Source organism: Rutidosis leptorrhynchoides, chromosome 1 (genome assembly GCF_046630445.1).
Source record: "Rutidosis leptorrhynchoides isolate AG116_Rl617_1_P2 chromosome 1, CSIRO_AGI_Rlap_v1, whole genome shotgun sequence".
Classification (NCBI taxonomy): Eukaryota; Viridiplantae; Streptophyta; class Magnoliopsida; order Asterales; family Asteraceae; genus Rutidosis; species Rutidosis leptorrhynchoides.
In genome coordinates this window covers 524,950,215-524,976,636 of record NC_092333.1, presented here as the reverse complement: position 1 = coordinate 524,976,636, position 26,422 = coordinate 524,950,215, and the positions used below count along the sequence as shown (strand labels likewise).

At 30.5% G+C, this 26,422-nt stretch overlaps 1 protein-coding gene and 1 long non-coding RNA gene across 3 annotated transcripts; one reads left to right on the top strand and one right to left on the bottom strand.

Annotated features, from left to right (window-relative positions):
* The first annotated feature begins 848 nt into the window (after positions 1-848).
* Positions 849-3,671, top strand: LOC139886652 (uncharacterized). 2 transcript variants are annotated; one of them, XR_011772538.1, is made up of 3 exons: positions 849-1,117; positions 1,702-1,796; positions 2,658-3,671. It is a non-coding gene; the product is annotated as an uncharacterized lncRNA (long non-coding RNA). The 2 variants fall into 2 exon arrangements; XR_011772537.1 differs by having other exon boundaries at positions 1,698-1,796.
* A 4,505-nt stretch (positions 3,672-8,176) lies between these two features.
* Positions 8,177-21,077, bottom strand: LOC139841952 (uncharacterized). The gene is made up of 5 exons (XM_071832139.1): positions 21,014-21,077; positions 9,006-9,182; positions 8,882-8,926; positions 8,502-8,756; positions 8,177-8,343 (listed from the first exon to the last, which is right to left on the bottom strand). The coding sequence occupies exons 1-5, from the start codon at positions 21,075-21,077 to the stop codon at positions 8,177-8,179; spliced, it is 708 nt and encodes a 235-aa protein (XP_071688240.1).
* Positions 21,078-26,422: the final 5,345 nt, after the last annotated feature.

Here is a 26,422-nt window from a genome sequence, read left to right as displayed (position 1 = left end):
ACTTAAAGGATATGTTCGTGTTTTTGTGGGTAAATTAGAACAAAGACGTTGATTCTTATTTACGTTTATAAAACTGTTTGTAACCCAAATGGGTTTGAAATATAATTTGATTTGCACTGGAATTATAAAACACACATGAAATGTCACCATTGACTATTTGTGATAATGAAGTGCTACTTGAAATCTTCTTAAACAAATTATTTCAAACCTACTTGTGAGATGCTTTTATTACACACTCGATTTAAATACATCGTTATTAGGATTTTAATTTCTTAATTCTGAGAATTCGCCAGTATTAAACATACTGATATGTATGTATGTTAATTTGTAGACATGATTATCTAAATTGGAATACAAAGTGATATAACTTAACAAGGAAATACAACTAAAAAAATTAACTTTATAAAGCAAATACTTTGTAACTATATATTTTATGTGATATATAAGTATATAACAACTATATGACATCGTGTATTTGATTATTGAGTTGTTATTAAGTCCGTTACTTTTATTTGAACATCATTTTTTTTTACATTTGAACTTTCGAAATATTATATTGTTTATTTGTGTTATCATGATTAAAGATTGTCTTATAATGTCATCATTTCATAAAACCCGCGAAACCGCGGGTCTTTAACTAGTACAGTAACAAAGTCAAATTTAGCTAATCAACTTTCAAAAATTTTAAATGGAGTAAAAACAACTATAGGATTAAGGAGCATCTTTCAATAACAACTATTAGACTATTAGATTCTTTGATCACTTATTAATTGTCTCTCTCATCGTTTTCTATTGTTTGTCGACAAAAATACCCTTAAGTATGGGGGTTCATGGTAGTCATTCCATTTATCACAGAAACCAAATAAGAAAAAAACACACTTCTCTTTTTCTTAAGAAATTCATACCGAACCAGAAAATTGACGATGCAACGCTGCAAGTAGGGTAACTTCTATTCAATCAGGAATCCGAAAATCAGAGTTCACGATGATTTTGGTTTCGTAGGTTGCAATCGTCAATCAAAAACTCTCCTTCCCGTTTCAGTATCAAATTAGGGTTCTTATGGTGCAATCGATTTGAGTCCTCAAGATTCAACATTGTAGATTCTCGATCCAGTATGGTATGAATTTCGTTTTCATTGTGTAATTTTATTTACTTCTTAGTGAAACGTAGTCTTTGATTGTATAGATACATATTCCATGGTGTTTGTGTTAATTTCATAATATACAACACTATTCTTCAAACTATTGTTTTAGTTTGCCATTATGGCATGTATTTCTTTTACTAAGAACCCTAATTGCTATAAGTAAATGTGTCAACATGGATTGGTGAAGCGGGTTGAGTAAACTGAATATATTTCTTATAAGAGGATACCACCAAGTATAAATATTTTTATTTGTATACATAAGTCCTATAGTCTGTGATGTTTTAATTTTTTTTTTTCTGTGATTTTTTACTTACATCTAATTGTAAATCCTTTCTGTACATATCAAAAAGTTTAAATTTGGACTAAAAAATTATTGGCCGAAATAGTCAAGTTATACACAACCCAAACCCGATCAATAGTGATTGATCAGCCTTTATTTTCAAATATAAAGGAGCTACTCTTTAATTAGTAACCCATGTCCAACTGCTCAGATGTAAAGGCCATGAATTAACTTAAACCTATAGTGTTTTAAAGGCATATTTATTTGCGTCAGGCAGAGGAAAAAAAATCCTTCAAGAAGCATGCTTTTCAGTGAATGGAGTGCTCGTGAGATGGGAAAGAAGGCTACTAGTGAAGTCTTTCTGGCAACATTGCAAGTGTATTAGGTCTTTGTTCGTAATTTGTTTGTATGGTTTGCTTCATTCTTAAGGTAAGTTTTAGTTTCGAAATTTGATTGTTTTTAGAAAATTTGTGATAATCGTTTATAGGTGTCATGTGTGTTGTCGCCGACTCATTATACTTGATCCACCATCAAATTGAAAATTGGTTATAGTTTTTTCGATGCATTTATAAACATGATTATGATATGATGTTATGCAACTTCAAAAATATGTGATAAGCTTAAAAACCGATCATGGGTTCAAAGAAACGTGGACATATCGATTATGAAGGAGTAGTGGGAGTGAAGGGTCGTGCCACATGCTTAATTGACACTTGAGATGAATTATTAGTCACTGAAGGAATACATAATGGTAAAATAACATATTTTTATTTGACATTTAAAGTTTAGAAGATGCCTATTGTGTATTTTATATTGATTAGGTACATTCAATGATTAAGATCATCAACTTGTAGCACTTGCAAGTTGTTCAATGACCAATAAAACTAAATTTGTAAATGTCAAGGTAAAAGGCTTATGTTATCGCCTCTCGATTTATCTCATAGATGACTTCTTTTTAACATTTGTAAATGACGGGCTACTTTTACTACTTATGTTTGTCTTAAGAGTGTTCATTATGTTTCTATCTTATGTTCATGTTAAATTAAGCATCATTTTTTAGTACTGTTAGGTATGGTTAGTACTCTATTTCTAAGTGTATGAATTATCCCTTAAAATTTTGATAAACAAGTTTTAACCATTGACTGTGTTTGTTTAATGTTAATGTGATATAATAGTGATAAATTTCTATAGCCTTTTAAATGGGTTCTAACCACAGTACTTTATGTTTTGTAGGATTCATACTCAATTGGAGTGCAATTGATTAAGTGAAAGAAGTCTGGGACCTTCCTACAAAGCCATTTGCTGCAAAGCCAGGTAACAAAGTTACCATAGAAGGTTTATTTTTTATCACATGCTTAAGTCGCAAAGTTCTATTGAAAATTGGTAACAAGTTTTATATTTTCACGGTTTTTTTATGCCCTCTCTTTCTACATCATTTTTTGTGTGGATTAACGATAAATATTCAGATACAATTATTATTTCTTCTATGCCCTCTAATATATTAGTTACTCAAAAGAGTACAAGCAATGAGGTGTATTAACTTGGTGCATGAATATGTGTCGGATGATATGCATATATGCATTTAAGGTAAGCACATTATCATCTACTCCCTCTCGCATTTACTTACGTGCATTTGCAATAACATTATTGCTTACCATTTTGAGTTTTTGCAAAGCATCATTTGAGATTGAAAAGTCTTTGTCATTTTCTCTACTGTAATAAGGTACAGTTGCAACATTCCATGACGAGGTATGTTGATTCGATGCACAAAAAAGACAAATTCTTAATGAATTACTCTTAATTTTTTTTTCCGACTCATTTAGTTATAATGGGTCAATTCAGCCTTTTTTGTGCATAATGATTCATGTGTTTTTTTTTTTTTTTGAATTTTGGTGTATAAAATCTCAGAAATCATTTTGTTGAAGATGTTACTTTATATTGTCACTTAAAGTAACATAACTTTTAAATTGAATTTGACACACTATAACTTATATAAAGTTCTTATAAAAGTCTTTTGGGTTAGTGACCTAACCAAAAAGTAGAAACCTAACTATATTTCTGGTTCACATCTTTGATTTTTGAGGTTAGTTATGGTTATTTGATATGAATTACAAAGGCGAGTTGGATGGTCATGTTAAGGTTCCCGGGTTATATACTTATTTGTTTTTGTTTGCTTCTCTATTCACTTTATTTTTATTTTTGCTACGGATTTATTAAACCATTGTATCGTACTTCGGGTTACTTAATATTTTGATTTACTGCTACAAATGCTTCTATAACATTATTAATTATATTCAATATTCAATTATATTTCTTTTATTCGTCAATGATCATTCATTTCAATAAATGAATACATTTATGTTACCTTTCAAAATAGGTTTCCTAATCTTCTTTTAAACTATTTAATCTTAATCTAAAGGTTGATACTAAACATCTTTTTAAATCCAAGGGCTAGTATTTTTTTTCAAATTTTATTTTTGGCAAGTTACTTTGCTAATTTCCACTTTTTTATTATAATATAAAATAAAATAAAAATAAATAAATAAATAAAATAAGCTAGATAGATAGATTAGCAATCAATTTCATCATTCTTTGCTAGGTATTCAATCCATATTTCTTGATAGTACTTATCCCGTTCTGTATGATTATGAAGTTTCCATAACTTAATTGCATTGATCTTTTACTTTGTGATTTCATGTTCTCATTGTTAAGTTCTTAAATATCTGTGCCTGAATTTTTGCTGTCTGATCCTCTTTTAAGATCTTGATCTCGCATCAAAAAATGCTTCAACAAAGTTGGAATATATTGGGTATTGATTCTTCAACAAAATTGAAATATATTGGGTATTAATTCGTTGTGCAGTTTAATTCTTTGACCCTAATCAAATCTGATCTTGTTTCAATTTGGGATTTAGTTTGGCACTTTTTTAGATACTTGAAATACCTAGGCTTTTATATTCGTTCTGATTGATAGGATTTGATTTCTAAGTTTTTACCAATGTTTAATTGTGTTGAGGTAGTTTTGTTTAATTCAAATTATCATCATTTGTTAAAATACAATGCAAATTTTGTATTATAGAATAATATAAAATTAGTAGAAGTTAATAAGAAAAATATCTAGATATTCATATGGTAGAAAAAATTTAGATATTTGTGTATGTAGGAAATATCTAGATATTTATATATCCATGAAAATATCTAATATCTAGAAAGTTCCATTGAGTAGTATAAATATGGGTGAAGTCTTTCATTTGTAAGTTGTGAAGTAGAGAAGTTGTAAGTTATGAAGGAGTAAGTTGTGAAGAAGTAAGAAAAGTGTGAGTTAGAGAAAGAAAGATAGTGAATTAAGTAAGTAATATTGTAATTGTATTTTGTATTAATAAAAGTATTCTTTGTTAAGTTTTCCAATTAAGTCTTAGTTTGTGTTTAAGTTCTTAGTGCACTTGTGTTGTTCTCATTATATGGTCGGCTCTGCCGCCTAAGTGATATATGGTCGATTATACCGCCTGAATGATATATGGTCGACACTGTCACCTAAGTAATATTGTGCATTAAGGATTCATAAAATTAAAGGCTAACCAACGTCAACGTGTTGGTGTAGTGAGTGTAGTATAATCTAGGTCCTCTGTGGTGGGTGTGTTGGGCTCGTCGAAGCTTCCAACATCCTTCATATTTTTTTCAGGAACCTTTGTGATTCATGCTCATTTAACACAAGTTTTCAGGATGTGTCAACCAAATAAGGATAAGAAGTCGAAACCGGTTACTAAAGTTCAAGTGAAAGACAAGAAACATTCGGAGTCAAATACTGACGATGTTGTGAAAAGTACTTCATATTCTAGTCCCAACCCTAGTGATGCAGAAAGAATAAAGAGGCTCGAGATTGCTAGGGGCAAGATGCCGATGGAGCCGGGTGAGGATGAAGGCAGTTCAAGCAGTGATGCGGATGAAATATCAACAAAGAATTTGTTGCGTTTTATCACATGTCGTTCCTCTTCACTACTTTTTCCCCCTTTTTTCCCAACCGTTTCATTTCATTGCTGTCCCTAGCTTCGTAAACTTTCCCTTTGTAGTTGTAGCCTAAAAGTTAAAGTTTATGTAAGTATCCATGTATGTTCTTAACATTTGCTTACCATCGATCATAAAGTCTATTGCTATGACTTTGTCTTCCTCTCTAGGAAGAGCACTTAAAACGTTGATGACTCGAATATATCTGTTTACTAACTCTGTTGTATGTCAAGTCTAGGGTTGCATACGCTGGATCCGTATCGGAAGGAGCCTCAACCATCGAATATTGAACAGCCAATTTTGTTGTACATTTACTTCTTTTCGCCTTCGGTGTTTTATTTACATGTTTCTTTGCCTTCTCCATTAGGACTTCCCAGGTTCTAGAATTTTTGGTCTTACAATCTCCATTTTTATAGATTCCCGACTTTATGATGTTGGAGCTTCCCGAAGACCTAAAATTTTATAACCTGGGAATTCTAATGGAGAAGGCAAAGAAACATGTAAATAAAACACCGAAGGCGAAAAAGAATAAAGGTACAACAAAATTTGCTGTTCAAAATTCGATGATTAAGGCTCCTTCCGATACGAATCCAGCGTATGCAACCCTAGACTTGACATACGACAGAGTGTTAGTAAACAGATATATTCGATTCATCAACGTTTTAAGTGCTCTTCCTAGAGAGGAAGACAAAGTCATACCAATAGACTTTATGATCGATGGTAAGCAAATGTTAAAAACATACATAGATACTTATATAAACTGTACCAGAGTGTTAGTAAACAGATATATTCGATTCATCAACGTTTTAAGTGCTCTTCCTAGAGAGGAAGACAAAGTCATACCAATAGACTTTATGATCGATGGTAAGCAAATGTTAAAAACATACATAGATACTTATATAAACTGTACCTTCTAGGCTACAAATATGGAGGGGATGTCTACGAAGCTAGGGACAGCAATGAACATGAAACGGTTGGGAAAAAAAGGAAGAAAAAAAAGTAGTGAAAAGGAACGACATGTGATAAAAGGGTCAAAGTTTTTAGACCATACCGTTGCTTACGGGGATACTTCAGGATCAATTAATTACTCTGCTCTATATAATGATGTTCTGACAGTAGCACATCATGCTCCAAACACAAGTCATAGCCAAAGACATAAGAGATTTACAAATATTGTAACACTTGTTGCAGATTCGGTTAGATTTACTTAGATTACCAAAGCCATTCATCGACTTATTCAAAGACAATATACATTTTGAAATGACTACAGATGTGTCGAAACTACTTGACAATTGGAGTACTTTGTTAAGTAGGTGAGTCAGAAGAAGGAAGGAGAAGAAGACGTTGGACCTTGACGTTGAAAAGGATGATGACGTTGAGGATGACCTGCTGGCTCTAAGAGCGGCTGCTCTGTGTGTACGAGTTTCGTGTGACCCAACAGCTGAACGAGGACCTGATGAAGAAGAGGTAGAGCTACCTGATGAAGAAACATGGGCAATTGACTGACTGAACTTTCACCATTCTGTGTTGATTCAAACGTTTTGCCAGATTATTTTTGTTAGTTTTGCAAGTATTTTTTAATAACTGATAGCTAAAGATACCGAATCAATTTGAGTTAAAGGGATTCAGCAAAATGAGATGCATCCATGTCTAGATCTTGTTTCATAACACAATTCATGAACCACTCATTACTAAATGTTGGTATTCCTTTCTTTATAGCTAACAATGGCTCATCCATATTGTCTTCATTTGCCACAAATATAGTTCTCGCCGAATCCTTCACTTTAGTTAGATTGTGAATAACCTGAATTCGCAACAAACAAAAAAGCCAACACGATGTAAGGCACACCAACATTCAATTTTATAAATTTATTGCAACCATGAATGAGAAATGTAAACATTAATAAATAAAATGAAAAGAAAAAAAAACTAGTTGACTTACATTTCCACCAGCAGACCTCACAAGTCACAATGGTAGATAAAGTATTGATAGGCGGCTGCACATGAGTTGCAACGCAGACTTCAAATCCTTTGAGAAGGCCTCCGAGATTTGTTCTCGCTTTAAGTACTGTATACTTTAACTCAGTCCTGTACTTTGACTCATACTCGAGATCTTTCAAAATGTAGGGCATTTCATCATCTGCATATTAATAAAAGAGCAATAACTGTTAGGACCCATCAACATTTAAAAAAGAAGAAATAACTAAAAGCCGCATAACTCACCTACGAACTGGTCTTCTCTAAAGCTTTCTTTTAACCAAGCAGGTGATATAACCCAAGCTCTGTATACATGATTTAACTTCAACGTTAAAAAAAAAAAGCATGTTGGGTGGAAAAGAAAAGTTCGTTTCTTGATAATTTATATTGTTCAATGACAGATTTAAGCAAAACTCATCCTGAACAAAGAGCTGTACAAAAATTCAACGTCTTTCTAACTTTTCCAGTGACAACATGTGTGCTTTCTCTTCCAACAGAGCCACCAAGATCATTAATTATATGTCATCAACATGAACATTAAAGATAGCAATTAAGAGTATACTAAAACATTAAGCTATAATAGTACCATGGTAAGATTTGATTTTTTAGCATCATTAGCAATATTCATCAACATGATTCTATAGCAATTTCTTTCTTGGGCACAGTTTCCCAAATTTTCATACTTAGAAATGTTAACGGGGCTTAAACCCATAAAACATTGATTAGTATTATTACTTGTTGAAAGACAACCATTGTCTGATTGACAAACAATCAGATGACCTCCTTTGACTTTTTTTTTTTTACTTTAGTGAGGTGTTTAAGGCTTCCCAAGTTCTCTTCTTTGCACCCACCCGAAGAACATGAACATTTATTATCATCACTTTTTTCTGTATTCATGCATTCCACATTGTCCAAACAAACAAGGTGCTCCTGACAACCTATCAAAAGAAATCGGAAATGTACTGAATATGATTACAAATAATGGACTTGATATTTAAGGCTTATATATAAAAAAAAAAATTTGACTCCACCATACATCACTCATGTGGTATTGGGTTTTGTTGTTGTTGTTGTATAAAATAAAAAATTGGCTCACCATCAAATGTCTGGTTATTATTCAACAGTTTGTCATCTCCAGAGCATTGCCTATGAACCATAGGAACAGTCGATAACTTCTGAATCAATTTTAAAACAGAAGATATTAGCTTTAATGACTCTGCATAGTTATCTGCACATTCGTTTTGAAGATGAGCCACCATTAATGTTGAACCACCAGAAAAGCATAAAGCTTTCCTAATATCTGCCTTAACTGGTAACCTTCGAGCTTTACCCTTGGTGTCTACTTGTCCAACTGATACAAACCCGTGTTATTTTGCAGTAAAACAATCTGAGTAACATAATCATAGTAACAACAGTGTTTGGATAAAGCAATCCACATTAATAGTACAGTTTAATTGTGATATATATATATATTACCATTATCTGGAGAATAATCATTCGGCTTTGCATTATCATCCACAACTGCCAAAAATAATGCAAATATGAAAGGGGGTTTTCATTTAAAAACCTAAAATGAAATTACTTATATTCATATTAATACCAGAGATTGTGATTTTGGCGTTTCTGGATAGGGATATTTGAAGAGTGTTTGGATTAGTATCAGCAGTGTACTTGCTTGCTTCAACAACCACATTGCAGTTTCCTGATGATGATGATGAATTTGTTGGTTCAGTATGCACGTCATAACACAAATTTATACTACCGATTATGTACAGGCCTATGGGGTCACACACTTTAGCATTTAGACACCAATTATTATATATTGTTGATATATAATTTATAAACTATAATTTGAAAAGCATTATTTAATTGATTTAATTAAATTTATTAAAGAAAAAGATTTAATATGAGTATTAAAATAAATGGGCCGATTGATTAAAAGCAATTAGGCCATGTTTTAATTTTGAGTTAAAATAATAATATGACATGATTCGGTAAATCTCGTTATGAAGAAAATATAGATGTCACTTTTTGCTTTATTGACTTTGTCGATAAAAACCAAAAAAAGATAAGATGTATGTTTATGAGTGGTTGTCTAATACTATAAAGAGTAGATGGAAATCAAAAACAAACAAAAAGGATGACATGTTTTGTTTATCTACTCCACTATAAAAAAAAAAGAAGCATATAAATGATTTTCCAAATGGTGGGCATCGAGGTATTCTAAACCAAATCAACTACTTGTTTCTTTTATAATAATCATGTTGATTATTTAAGTTGTTTTATTTTCATTGGTGTTGCGTGAGAATAAAACATCAAACATCAAACGCAAAGAATAAAAGAAACTTGATTTTGGTCTTGCTTTTCAAGTCATTAAACAATATTTGAATATTGTTTTCGGGTTATACACGGACTAGCATCCGATTGGTGTTGTTCGACGTGCTGTGTGGATCAACCATAGAGATATTCATACACTTTGAATATATGTTTCAACCTAGACAATGAGAGTTCTTTCTACCGTTCTTGCATCGCTCGCTAAAGGTACATCTAAACTCCTCTTTGTAAATTTTTACTTGACAATTATTAGTGGTATAATTGGATCTTATTGGGAACCGTATCGTGTGAAAGTTTATAATTAAATAAATGATGTTTATTTTAATGGTAATAAAAATAAAAGATGTTTATTTATATGTTCCGCTGCGTTTATAAAATTTAAAAGTACACACGGTTTTCCATCAGTGGTATCTTTTACACCGTTTTAATTGTCGTGTGACTATTCTTTAGATTTAGCTTCGTCGTGTATTGGTGAAAGTCGAAACCTTTTTGGTTTTTAAAGTCAACACGGTTGATTTAGACTTAACCTAATGACGCACAAATATGATTGAAAGAATATCACTAATTTAAATTGTAGATTTTATTATTATGGTTTGAATATTTATTATAATTGTTGATTGTTGTATTTCATGATTGTACACATGCATTTTAACCATGGACAAGCCATATGTAGGTTTTAATAATGTAGTTATTAAAATTATGATTGTACACATAGCCCATAATGTCCCGACCTATGTATGATTGTTGTGATTGTTGATTACGACAATATTATGTCATGTTGATTATTTATTTTATTAGAAAGGCCATTTTGAAGCCAAAGTTGTATTTTATTTATTTTTCAATTTCATAGTATTTATTTATGTTTATTCTAAATTATAAAAGTATTAGATTAGTTGTATTTTTCAATTTTAAATAAATGTAATAAGATGAAGATTGAAGATATAGATGCAACGTGAAGTTTGACTTAGAAGATGGCGAATAGGTCAAGTTAACAACGATGGCGTTTGTCAAGTTTTTCACTTGGTTATTGAATCAAGTGAGAGCTACGATATTACCCTTAGTTTGACCTCTTGATCTGTCACACCCCCTAAAATGGACCAGGGGTAATTGTGACCAATCATATCATAACACAGTTGTATAAACGAGTACGACTCTATATGAGACTTTTTAAATAAAACCTTTGTTAATAAAACAGCGGAAGCAGTAATACATGTTTACATTATTATTAAAACGTAAAATAAATGTTTATGAACTAAAATATAATATGCGATGTGGACTCCATGCAAGCATCAAATCTATCATCACAAAGTTGCAAACAGCTAGCTCAATCATCACTTGAGACAAAACATGCTTAAAGTGTCAACCAAAAAGGTTGAGTGAAATTCAAAGGTTTATAAATAATATCCAAAATTTTAGACCACAAGATTTAGTTTAAAGTTGATTGATATAGAAATATCAATCTAAAAGTATTGCTGCATTTTGTAATATCGCTACTAAACAAGTTTACCCTATGACACCTTGTACTGTCAGTGTCGTGGAATCATTATTATGTAACCAAAGACCAACGGTCGAATGGTTAGAGACGTTACTCTCAATAGGCCTACTCACAATAATTAAGTTTGCATTTAAACATAGCAATTAACGATATTACGGTAGGGATTTAGCATGAATCAAAGCATGACAGCATAGTTAACAATTTAGTACTTGTGTCTAAGCGTAAAACAGTTATAAAGCAAGCATGTATCTCACCCCAAAAGTTGTAAAACAGTTATGAAATAGTAAAAAGTGGGGCTATGAAGTTCACCTTTGTAGCACAAAAGAGTATTCCACGAAAGAATTGAACGGAAGGACGTGACCGAGATCTCAACCTAGAGATAGAACATATGATCAGACATTGCCTAACAGACAATAGTATATAGTACTATATTGATAGTAATGGTTCACTAAAGAATTTCCATTTTCGGAAGGTTACTATTTATGGAAAGTTTCCACTTATAGTAATTTTTCAATTTTAGAAAGTTCGGGTTAATCTTTAGCAAGACGTTGTATAACTTTACTCAAACTTCATTGCTATCAAATAAGTCAGGAATGACCAGATGTAACCGGGGGCCCATGACTCTTGACCAGAATCTAAGTCATGGCATTCGAGATCCACAAGCTTACCCATAAATGGCAACCTAGACATCATTCACTTACGACCGTGAGTAGCGATGAAGTTCACATGAATTGTACATTATCTTTGATTAACCTTCACTTTAGGTTTATATGTTATTATATATGTTATATTATATTTATTAATGTATTAACAATTTGATTATCTTATATTATATACTATAAGTTATTATTATTAAATTAGTATAGTTATAAAATAAGTGTTTATTAATAATGTATTGTTATTAACTTACATTATAAGCATTATACTTTATTATATAGTATACTTAGTTATTAACAGTAAGTTATAATAATAATATTAATTTAGTATATGTAATATACTTATGTTAATCGAAAATCATACTAATATATGTTAATTCGAATATTAATTCATTAAATATTATATTTATAATTTTTATAAACTTAGTTAATTATACAATTCAGTAGGATATTTTATAAAAATAATTTTAACAATTTTTTGTATTTATTTCCCACTTTTCTTTATATATATACTCGGTTTATATTAATCAAATTTAATTAGGTAATAAATATTAAATCGACCTAAATAAATAATTTTATATTTTTTACAGGTTATATATTATGTAAAAATGTTATAAAAATTATTAAATCAAATTTTATATCAAAATATTATTTATTTAATGTTTTCTAATTATTTAATCATTGTAATCGGCCTATAATTAAATAAATAGGAAAAATAATTTAAAATTAATTTTTATATTTTTTTAAAGTATCTAGTGATGCTACTAATCATATAAAAATTTTATAAAAATATTTAATACACGTTTGTATTTATTTTGTATTTTCTTTATTATTTCTCTCGGTTTAGAATAATGCAAAAGTAAATTCTTTTTAAATACTAATCGTCCCATTTATTTAATTTTTATAATTTTCACTTGTTTATAAAAGTATAATAATCTCAAAAAAAAATTATAATTATTTTTATTACTGTTTAATATTTTATTACGAATTTTATATTGTTTTTATGTTTAAATACTACATAATTCGTATTTAATTATAAATAATATTCCATAAATTATCAAAATTATTTTTATACATCATAATACTTATAATACTAATTATAACATGTAAAAATAATTTATATATATTAAATTAGAATTTTTAAAGAATATACAAAAAAATAAAAGCAATTCGATAAAAAATATAGAAAATACCTCAAGTACTTTCCCAAGTTTGTGAGAGAGTTTTTCCAAAGATTTGATACAAGTTTTTATGAAATGGAAGTGGGTATTTATAGGAAAAAAATGGTTGGTGAAAAGAAAAAATATAAATAAAATAAAGGTGCCAATATTGATAAAAAATAAAAACATGTTAAAAATGTTTTTAATAAGTTTTTGTTTTTGAAAATATTTATTCAAAATTCATGGGCTCATTATTTAATTTATAAAAAAATCTCTTTTTTTATAAGCTAAAAATATATATATAATGATTAAAATAACTTATCATTTAATTAATAATTATGTTTCATATAGTTTTAAATATAATACGCATTAATATTAATATTAACTAAAGTTATTTTATATAATTAGTGTAAACTTTAGTTAACAAAAAGTGTCGACTAAAAATAAATATTTGATCAATGTCAAATTTAATTATATATTACGTATGGATAACAACCCTATAGTCAAATTAGTCAATTCAGGTATGGAAATATGAGGGTTGTTATAGTACCTACCCGTTAAAAGAAATTTCGTCCCGAAATTTAGTTGTTGCCATTAATCGGTGTTGTTCGTACATAGACGAGGATATTTACGTTTTATTTGGTTTTCACGTTCCCAGGTATGCTCTGGACCTTGCGTGAATTCCAACGGATAGAATATTGTTCTATTTCAAGAATTAAAATCATACAAACCATAATTTCTACAAGTTCTTCTACGAAGTGCATTTTATTATTAATGCGGAGATCATTCAAAATGATGATGTTATACAAGTCATTTCAGTAAATTGGATATATAAAATGTGTTATGAATAATATCGAGCTCATTTAAACCTTGAGCGTTTATGTCACCACGCTAGGGTAGACAAAATAGAGAGGAGTTCATGAAAATCATAGTCGTGAAATTTGATAGAGATTGTCATTCTTTACAACAAGAATGATAAATATGAGTTGAAAATATTGTTTTATCAACATTGGGTAATATAGATAAAACGATTCGATTATAGGAAGAGTATAAATGAAGTTATCTTAAAAGTTTGAAATAAGAAAATATCAGTTTGCCTTAACTTTTGACATAATTAAAGGTGATTTCCGAAATTCAAGGGATTTAAAGGAAATCTTTATAATCTGTATAAGATTTGATTCTCCGGTAATTAAGGAAATTAAAATTGCCTTGATTGTTGTGTCTAGAATTTTGCTATAAATTAGCTTCTTTTGTTTCATTATCTTCACCACTTCTATACTTTCTTTCTGGATTCATACTTCCAAAGATTGTGAAAATGCTCCATCCAGTTCTTATCCTGGATATTTTTCTGACTATCGTTTCTGTCATTCTTCTTTTTCATTTACCCCCAGAGGAATCTGTTTACTTCTACAATTACCTTGGGGTTATAGTGTTTTTAATTCTCCCGTGTCTTTATGTTGCTATACGCATTGATATACACGGTTTGTAATTTTCGTGTTGTTATCGGGCTTTATATTTTTCCTTATATGTCGGAGCTCTATGCTCTTGTTTTTCCTTCCCGACTTCAAGTCAAGCGAATAATGGTCTAGAATTCGTAGGTATGAAGTTTCGAATGATCATAATATACAAAGCAGAAGGAAAGGTAATAGCACGATTTGATTTGTCGAATTACTAAGGATAGAACTATCAAGAATATATGTTCTTGATATGTTCAGAGGTTAAGTAGAATGTAAAAGTCATGTAACATGGCAAATGATGATTATAAAGTCTATCAATCATCATCTTCCATTAAAAATTTAGCATGACTTACTGTAATATAATCACGTTGGCCTGACGTCATTATATTATACTAACTCATGCTTCAATTCCCAACACTACCTCAAATCCTTCAAAATTTAAACTTGTATGTTATAGAAATATAGAAACTAAAACAGTTTCCTTTATTATGTAACACAGATAGTGCGAAGTGATAAATAATTTTGGACAAGAATAGTTATGAAGGTATCTTCAGAAATATAGAGGATATTTATAACGAAAGATACGATGATATCTTAAAATTTTCTAAGATCCAATGATAATGAGGAAAATTCTTCTGTAAGGATTTAGAATGCGTAAGGAGATCTTTTGTGGTGTTCATCAGAATTCGAATCATCTAGATTCTTTGATTACAGGTTTAGTCCTTGTGATTTGTCCATGGTCTCCTTCATGGTTAGCTCAATATGTTTTTCAGTTCTAAATCTGAGCTCTTTCAATATGTCATTCTTTATCATCAAACTTTTGGCCATTAAGACCACCTATAGCTTTTGCTGCTTCGTCAGCATTCTCAAGGTTAACGAATCTGAATCATTGATTATCAATCCGAGGTGTTTTCAAGAATTTTGTATTTGAAGTGTTTAAGCGTAGGATGTAACCATCAACGGTTCTAATTTTAGTGGTTTGACGTGATAATTCATCACAAAATATGAATGAATATATATATGAATTTAGTAATCTTTAGGAAGATAACACCTGCTAAAGCTTTACTTGGATTCTGATATGTCAAAATTAGAATATGTAATTGAATTTGTACGAAAATGGAAATTCTTTAGTGAACCATTACTATCAATATAGTACTATATACTATTGTCTGTTAGGCAATGTCTGATCATACATTCTATCTCTAGGTTGAGATCTCGGTCACGTCCTTCCGTTCAATTCTTTCGTGGAATACTCTTTTATGCTACTAAGGTGATTTTCATAGCCCCACTTTTACTGTTTACTTAACTATTTATAACTTTTGGGGTGAGACACATGCTTGCTTTATAACTGTTTTACGCTTAGACACAAGTACTAAATTGTTAACTATGCTGTCATGCTTTGATTCATGCTAAATTCCTACCGTAATATCATCAATTGCTACGTTTAAATGCAAACTTAATTATTGTGAGTAGGCCTATTGAGAGTAACGTCTCTAACCATTCGACCGTTGGTCTTTGGTTACATAATAATGATTCAACGACACTGACAGTACAAGGTGTCATAGGGTAAACTTGTTTAGTAGCGATATTACAAAATGCAGCAATACTTTTAGATTGATATTTCTATATCAATCAACTTTAAACTAAATCTTGTGGTCTAAAACTTTGGATATTATTTATAAACCTGTGAATTTCACTCAACCTTTTTGGTTGACACTTTAAGCATGTTTTGTCTCAGGTGATGATTGAGCTAGCTGTTTGCAACTTTGTGATGATAGATTTGATGCTTGCATGGAGTCCACATCACATATTATATTTTAGTTCATAAATATTTATTTTACGTTTTAATAATAATGTAAACATGTATTACTGCTTCCGCTGTTTTATTAACAAAGGTTTTATTTAAAAAGTCTCATATAGAGTCGTACTCGTTTATACAACTGTGTTATGATATGATTGGTCACAATTACCCCTGGTCCATTTTAGGGGGTGTGACATGATCCCATGTCGGCTCATGGGATCAAGCATAGAATTTTTGAGCTAGGCTATGTGTGTGTGATGCATGGTTGTGTTTTATTTTATGCATTTATATTTAGTTGTTGATTATAATATATGCTAAATGTTTTTGATGAAAACATCAAATAAAACCGATAACAAGTTTCAAGATTAAAATTGATGATTTTAAAAAGTTAAACTCTAACGAGTTTAAAGTTAAATATTTTTTGAAACTCAAATAATATATATGGGCAACATCTTTTAAAACTGTTTTAAAACGATACACAATGTGTATTTGTTATTTTTATATATATAATAAAATAACAAACTAGACGCATAAACACGATTGACATATATATAATTGGTTAAAATATAGTTTTTTAACTAATATTGTAGCGAATCTTGTGTGCACGCATTATTCGTTGACACGAACGTTTTCTAAAATACCCGTCAAATTTAAGTCATGCCATTCAATGAGCTTGCAAACACTCCTCGTTATTTTTCCGATCTAGTGAGACTAGGCTGAATTATAGCCACGAGGTGGATTTTTCGATCTAGTGAGACTAGCGTGAATTTCCACTGTTTCCAAATTGGACGACTTAATCGTATTCATGGTGAGACCTGAGTTCGACGCAAGGATGAGACAAACATGCCATTAGATAATAGTGGTTTGTTGGACTACATATATCTCTAGGTACCATAAATATCTAAGAGTTGTACTTGTAATGCAATTGGTACCTGCTACCTACCAATAGACTCCATAACTGCTAGCTGATCAACATATGTGGCTATGGAACCTCTATGTGGATCTTAGGCTTTCGTAAATTAATTGTTTTTTAAAAATATTATAAAAACTTGGGTAGTTAATTTATTAAAGCTCAATATCGAAAATACTAAATTGAATCTTAGATCTGTTGTAGATGTCAAATAATCAAAACGTAAACCAAAACACACTTCCTTCTTTGTTGAAGAAGGATAAACTCAATGTTCAAACTTCCTAGACTGGCACTACAACCTGAAAATTGTTCTCAAGCATGAATGGAAGTTGAACAAAATTAGAACCCTTATCTGATCCTCCTATTTGCACAGCTCCTGCTGCTCAGCAAAATGCTTATCGGAAGTTGTTCGATGAGTAGGAGAATTAGGATGAAAGGGTGAAAAAGAATAAGTCGAATACTTTGTGGAAGGGATATGGTAAATCATTTGCCAGGAAAAAATTCCACCTTCCAAGAAGTAAATCCCAACAAAAGACGTCGAATGTTTCCATTGTGGAAAGGTTGGCAATTGGAGAAGGAAGCTTTCCTATCTACCAACCTGAGCTGAGAAAAGGCAATGCTGGTAAGATTAGAAATCTCTAGTATATTTCATATATAGTTATATACTTCTTCTAGTGATTCCTAGATCATTGTTAATCGGTTGTGGCCTTCACACCTGTAACAATATAAAGGGAATGAGAAGAAATAATAGACTAAAGAAAGGCACACTGGATTTGCGAGTGGGAATTGGGAATCAAGATTCGATTGAAACCATTGGTCACTATGAGCTTACTCTTCCAAGTGGTCTTATTGTTTTGTTGGAACAACGTTATTATGCTCCTAGTATTAGGAGCAATATGATTTGAAAGATGCTGGTTTTAAACTTTTATTTACGCACTTTGATATTTCAATTTCTAAGGATAATATTTTTTTTTTATCTTAATGCCTATCCAAGTGATGGTATTTTTGAAATTGATATGCATGGTGTGATTTCAAATGAGAATTATATGTATACCTGTACCGCCAAGTAATTCAAGCAACGCTTGAATAAGACCTATCTATGACATTGTCATCTTGGTCATATAAACAACGCATTTCAAAACTTCATTCTTATGGACTTTTGGAATCAAATGGCTTTGATTCATTTGATGTATGTGAGTAATGTTTATGTGAAAGGATGACAAAAGCTCATTTCTCCGACTTAGGTGAAAGAGCTACATATCTTTTAGGACTAATACATATTGATGTATGTGGCCTTTTAGAACAATGTCTAGAAATGGTAAGTCTTACTTCGTTACAATAACCGATGGTTATAGTAGATATGGTTATGTTTTAATTGCTGAAACATAAACATGAAGTTTTTGAAATGTTCAAAAGTCTTTCAAAATAAAATAAAGAGTCAGCTTAGAAATATCATTAAATCACTTCACTCTGATGGATGAAGTGAGTATATGAGTCAAGAGTTTTTGGACCACCTGTAGAATTGTGGGATTGTCTTACAATTCACTTCACCTCACACACCATTACTCAATGGTGAGTCTGAATGGATGAATCGAACTTTACTTGATATGGTTTGATCTATGACGAGTCTGACTACTCTACCACCGTCTTTTTGGGGTTATGCATTAGAGTCTGCTGCACGCTGTGACGACCCGGAAATTTTCGACCAAATTTAAACTTAATCTTTATATGATCTCGACACGATAAGCAAAGTCTGTAATGTTGAGTCTTAAAATTTTTGAAAACTGTTTAGATGGATTCAGTTAACCTTTGACTATTCCCGACGATTCACGAACGATTGTTATAAATAAATATGTATGTGTATATATGTAATTATAATAATAAGTGTATATATTAATTTAAATTCAAATTAATATAATACAAACAAATCATTTAAATTGAATTAAAAATTTAAAGTAATATATATAATAATTAAGTTATTAATAAAAGGAATATATTATATAATTAGTAAATATAAAATAAATAATAATGCATAATATTAATTACAAGTTAAAATGTAGTTGCATTAATATTATTATTATCTTCATTATTATCATTAACATTAATAACAATATCAGAATTGATACACATAATTTGTTATATATCATTGGTATTATTATGATTATTTTTTTTTCATTATCGATATTAATAATATTATTATACTATTATTATTATCATTATTATTACTGATTATTGTTATTATTATGATAATTGTTATTATTTCCTAAGAATTAGAAGTATGATTATTATTACCACTTATCTAATTTATAGTATTATCATTACTAATATTATCATTAAGTATTATTATTATTATTATTATTATTATTATTATTATTATTATTATTATTATTATTATTATTATTATTATTATTATTATTATTATTATTATTATTATTATTATTATTATTACTATAGTTATTATTATTATTATTATTACTAGTATTAGTATTATTATTATTAGTAGTATTATTATTATTATTGTATTATTATGATTATCATTATTAATATAATTATATATCAAAAATAGGAAATTTGATATATACGTATCCAGATATATGCAACCAGAATATGTAAATATTGTGACGACCCGGGAATTTCCGACTAAATTTAAACTTAATCTTTATATGATTTCGATACGATAAGCAAAATATGTAATGTTGAGTATAGAAAATTTTGAAACGATGTTCATATATTCATTTGACCTTCGACTGCTCTCGACGATTCACGAACAATTAATTGTAATTAGATATGTGTGTATGTATATATATAATAATTTGAAATATAATTTGAAGTATTATATGTTGTTATTATTAAAAATTAATAAAATAAAAATAGGATATTATAATAACTATTATTTAAAATATATCTCTATATATAATTAAAGTATAAATAAATATTAAATGATTGTAATACTCGTTTAATGTTTCGATTGATAATAAACAAGTTATAAACGAACTTATGTGATTTTAAAATAAACAGTGATCCGAAAATGAGTTTTATAAATTATAGGCTTATTAAAAATATAGTTAGGAACTATTTGTTAAATTTTTTATATTTTACTTGGGGTTGGGAGTGAATAATTAATGAAATGTTTATTTCATAGTTAATGACTGAATTTTATACCATAATGACTGAAATAATTAAAGAAACTTAAAATAAAAATTTGGGATTTTTCCGAATACTTTTATCCGCCACTGATTAACGACAGAGTACGAAATCTAGTCCGTAAATGGTGACGGCTAATATTATCACATGTTTGTATATTTATATAATATATTTCTTTTCTCTTTTGGCTAAACTCTATCCGTGAATGTAAATTTATATCAAGATTTACTGTATATATTTTGGTTTCTTTGTTCTATTTCTAATCTATATACACACGTACATTGAATAAACCAACAAACAACAAAATTCACTAAGACTACTTTCTGCTACCTTTCCTTTTCTCAATCACTTTCTATTTAAATTTTATGTACAATCAACTAAACAATCCATTTACAATTCAATCATCCACACTACTTTTCTATTCCTAATTGATATCCCACCATCTATCTAATCTATATATTCTCTTAGTTAATAAACATATACATATACATTGGGGAGATATTTCAAACAAGGAGTTCATTCTTCTTCTTCACTTTCACAACCATTAATCACAACCAGTTTTCCCTTGCCTTGTTACTGTGTTCGACCAAACCATTCCTTTCATCTATCACCACCCATCACCACCAAGATTCGATCACCATCACCATCCACCTTCTAACACCATTGAACCACCTTCATCATAATCAAACACCAAGTACCGTCTATTCGTTGTCATTATGATCGACACCCACCATCCTATGAACACCATTCAAATCATCACATTCGAAGTCACCTTCCACCACCATCACTTACTCAATCTTTCTGTTTTAATCACAAGTTGTAAACCAAAATACCAAACCATCATCACCACTATTCTCTACTTCTTGTTTAAATCATTCTATTTTCTGTGACCATCAAAGTACCACAAGACGGCTGCAAACTCATCAATCACTTCCACGGTATGTGTTATCAAACCAAACTCAACATTATCTATCTCTATCTTCAAAACAAGAACCTCACCTATCGACTACAACAAATGGGTTCTTCTGCTACCCTTTCTTTCGGTTACTCAAACAAAACAAAAACCCATTATTATTGCTGCTACTGTTCCGTTCGTTTTAACACCACGATAATCGAACCACCAACCGTCCATCTCACGACCGCCATCACCTAGTACCATCTTCATGTTTCTATTCTATCTTTTGTTGAACACCCTTTTTCTTGCTTCCCGTTTATGTTAACCCATCATCACCACCTTGTAAACCCCACCAATCCAAACACCATAAACAACCTTCAACCATTGCTAATTTCCCCCTGTTACTATTTATGATCAGACCAAAATAAAATAACAAAACACCACTCGTTGTCATTATTACTGCTATAACAGTTCTAGCCTTTTTATTCTCTGCTCGCTACTCGTTGTTTCTGCTACTGCAACCATCAAACGTCACCAAATCACCATGATTAGCTGTAGTTGCTAATGCTCAACTTCTGTCTTATTTTAATCGAACCAGGCCACAACCATTAACCTATGACCTGCTCTACTTATGAAACCAACCAAGAACTGTTCGAATACACAGCTGTACGTTTATATATATGTTTTTGTCGAAGAGTGCTGCATGCATTTCTTTTCTTTTCTTAGTGGCCGACAACCATTAACCTAATAAACCCACTTGATTATTAATAAATAAGGGAATAGAATTGTTACAGAATATAAGGATATCATGTTGTTACAAGGGGTTTGTTGGGCCACCATGTTTATAAATTTGTTTTAGGGCCATGAAACTCGTTTTATGTACTTGGGCCGAGATCCATGCATGTTTTTCTATGTGGGCGAAGTATATATATAGGCTAAATTATAAACCGCTGCAGTATTCATCATGTTCCTGTGGCTTCACGAATGATTTGATTATGATGATAAAACTCGCTTATATGATGTTAAGGATGAATGATGATGATGTTGTGCATGATGATACCGAAGATTGATGATGAGAAGAAGAGAAAATAAGAAAACCGAAACTAAAGGGTTAAATATATTTGAATCTTGAATTAAAACAGAAAAGTAGTAACAGAGGGATGGTATGAGGAGGTTTTGGGTTAACGAGAGGTCTTGGGTTCGAGTCCGGACAATGTCGTTTTATTTTTAGGAGCTTGTTTTCTTTAAAGGTTGTATTCTATTATTATTATTATTATTATTATTATTATTATTATTATTATTATTATTATTATTATTATTATTATTATTATTATTATTATTATTATTATTATTATTATTATTATTATCATTACTATTATTACAACATATATTACTTACATAAAATGTATCTAACACATATAATACCTATGTTAATCTTACAAACTATTTTGTTTTCAAAATAAAATATTTTTTTTATTATTAATTAAATTACATAAAGATATAAATATATTTTAATATAACCTTATATAAATTTTAATATATCATATATGTTTTAATTAAAATACATTAATAAGAATCCGATATATATAAATATTAACTATGTAATTAAAATATATAAAATCAATATAATTAATATATTTATTTGGGGTAACATATAAACCATTAATAAAACTAGTATATTAATAAAATCAACTTGTTTAAATGTTATTATATGTTTTAATATATATAACTGATATAGGTTCGTGAATTCGAGGCCAACCCTGCATTGTTCAGTTCCATCGTATGCATATTTTTACTACAAAATATCGTATTGTGAGTTTCATTTGCTTCCTTTTTAAATGCTTTTGCAATATATATTTTTGGGACTGAGAATACATGCGCTGCTTTTATAAATGTTTTACGAAATAGACACAAGTAATCGAAACTACATTATATGGTTGAATGATCGAAGCCGAATATGCCCCTTTTGCTTGGTAGCCTAAGAATTAGTAAACCAGTCTACTAATTGACGTGAATCCTAAAGATAGATCTATTGGGCCTAACGAACCCCATCTGTTGTAGCGGATGCTTTAGTACTTCGATGTTGTTTTATCATGTCGGATAGATGTCCCGGAATGATAGGGGATATTCTTATATGCATCTTGTTAATGTCGGTTACCAGGTGTTCAATCCATATGAATGATTTTTGTCTCTATGCATGGGACGTATATTTATGAGTAATGGAAATGAAATTCTTGTGGTCTATTAAAATGATGAAAATGATCGATTATGATAAACTAATGAACTCACCAACCTTTTGGTTGACACTTTAAAGCATGTTTATTCTCAGGTATTAAAGAAATCTTCCGCCGATGTTGCTAAATACGTAGGAGAATGTTTGACGTGTTCTAAGGTCAAAGCTGAGCATCAGAAACCATCAGGTCTACTTCAACAACCCGAAATCTCGGAATGGAAATGGGAAAACATTACCATGGATTTCATCACTAAATTGCCAAGGACTGCAAGTGGTTTTGATACTATTTGGGTAATAGTTGATCATCTCACCAAATCAGCACACTTCCTGCCAATAAGAGAAGATGACAAGATGGAGAAGTTAGCACGACTGTATTTGAAGGAAGTCGTCTCCAGACATGGAATACCAATCTCTATTATCTCTGACAGGGATGGCAGATTTATTTCAAGATTTTGGCAGACATTACAGCAAGCATTAGGAACTCGTCTAGACATGAGTACTGCCTATCATCCACAAACTGATGGGCAGAGCGAAAGGACGATACAAACGCTTGAAGACATGCTACGAGCATGTGTTATTGATTTCGGAAACAGTTGGGATCGACATCTACCGTTAGTAGAATTTTCCTACAACAACAGCTACCATTCAAGCATTGAGATGGCGCCGTTTGAAGCACTTTATGGTAGAAAGTGCAGGTCTCCAATTTGTTGGAGTGAAGTGGGGGATAGACAGATTACGGGTCCGGAGATAATACAAGAAACTACAGAGAAGATCATCCAAATTCAACAACGGTTGAAAACCGCCCAAAGTCGACAAAAGAGCTACGCTGACATTAAAAGAAAAGATATAGAATTTGAAATTGGAGAGATGGTCATGCTTAAAGTTGCACCTTGGAAAGGTGTTGTTCGATTTGGTAAACGAGGGAAATTAAATCCAAGGTATATCGGACCATTCAAGATTATTGATCGTGTCGGACCAGTAGCTTACCGACTTGAGTTACCTCAACAACTCGCAGCTGTACATAACACTTTCCATGTCTCGAATTTGAAGAAATGTTTTAATAAAGAAGATCTCACTATTCCGTTAGATGAAATCCAAATCAACGAAAAACTTCAATTCATCAAAGAACCCGTCGAAATAATGGATCGTGAGGTTAAAAGACTTAAGCAAAACAAGATACCAATTATTAAGGTTCGATGGAATGCTCGTAGAGGACCTGAGTTCACCTGGGAACGAGAAGATCAGATGAAGAAGCAATACCCGCATTTATTTCCAGAAGATACGTCAACACCTCCAAATGCTTAAAATTTCGGGACGAAATTTATTTAACGGGTAGGTACTGTAGTGACCCGAACTTTTCCATGTTTATAGATATATATTAAATGAAATTGTTATTTACATGATTAAGTGTTTCCAACATGTTAAGCAATCAAACTTGTTAAGACTTGATTAATTGAAATAGGTTTCATATAGACAATTGACCACCCAAGTTGACCGGTGATTCACGAACGTTAAAACTTGTAAAAACTATATGATGACATATATACGGTTATATATATAGTTAACATGATATTATGATAAGTAAACATATCATTAAGTATATTAACAATGAACTACATATGTAAAAGCAAGACTACTAACTTAATGATTTTGAAACGAGACATATATGTAACGATTATCGTTGTAACGACATTTAATGTATATATATATATCATATTAAGAGATATTCATACATCATAATATCATGATAATATAATAATTTAAAATCTCATTTGATATTATAAACATTAGGTTAACAACATTTAACAAGATCGTTAACCTAAAGGTTTCAAAACAACACTTACATGTAACGACTAACGATGACTTAACGACTCAGTTAAAATGTATATACATGTAGTGTTTTAATATGTATTCATAAAATTTTGAAAGACTTCAAGACACTTATCAAAATACTTCTACTTAACAAAAATGCTTACAATTACATCCTCGTTCAGTTTCATCAACAATTCTACTCGTATGCACCCGTATTCATACTCGTACAATACACAACTTTTAGATGCATGTACTATTGGTATATACACTCCAATGATCAGCTATTAGCAGCCCATGTGAGTCACCTAACACATGTGGGAACCATCATTTGGCAACTAGCATGAAATATCTCATAAAATTACAAAAATATGAGTAATCATTCATGACTTATTTACATGAAAACAAAATTACATATCCTTTATATCTAATCCATACACCAACGACCAAAAACACCTAAAAACACTTTCATTCTTCAATTTTCTTCATCTAATTGATCTCTCTCAAGTTCTATCTTCAAGTTCTAAGTGTTCTTCATAAATTCTACAAGTTCTAGTTTCATGAAATCAAGAATACTTCCAAGTTTGCTAGCTTACTTCCAATCTTGTAGAGTGATCATCCAACCTCAAGAAATCTTTCTTATTTACAGTAAGATATCTTTCTAATATAAGGTAATACTCATATTCAAACTTTGGTTCAATTTCTATAACTATAACAATCTTATTTCGAGTGATGATCTTACTTGAACTTGTTTTCGTGTCATGATTCTGCTTCAAGAATTTCGAGCCATCCAAGGATTCGTTGAAACTAGATCCATTTTTTTATTTTCCAGTAGGTTTATCCAAGGAACTTAAGGTAGTAATGATGTTCATAACATCATTCGATTCATACATGAAAAGCTATCATATTCGAAGTGGTAAACTTGTAATCACTAGAACATAGTTTAGTTAATTCTAAACTTGTTCGCAAATAAAGTTAATCCTTCTAACTACACTTTTAAAATAAACTATACACATGTTCTATATCTATATGATATGCTAACTTAATGATTTAAAACTCGGAAACACGATAAACACCATAAAACCGGATTTACGCCGTCGTAGTTACAACCGGGGGCTGTTTT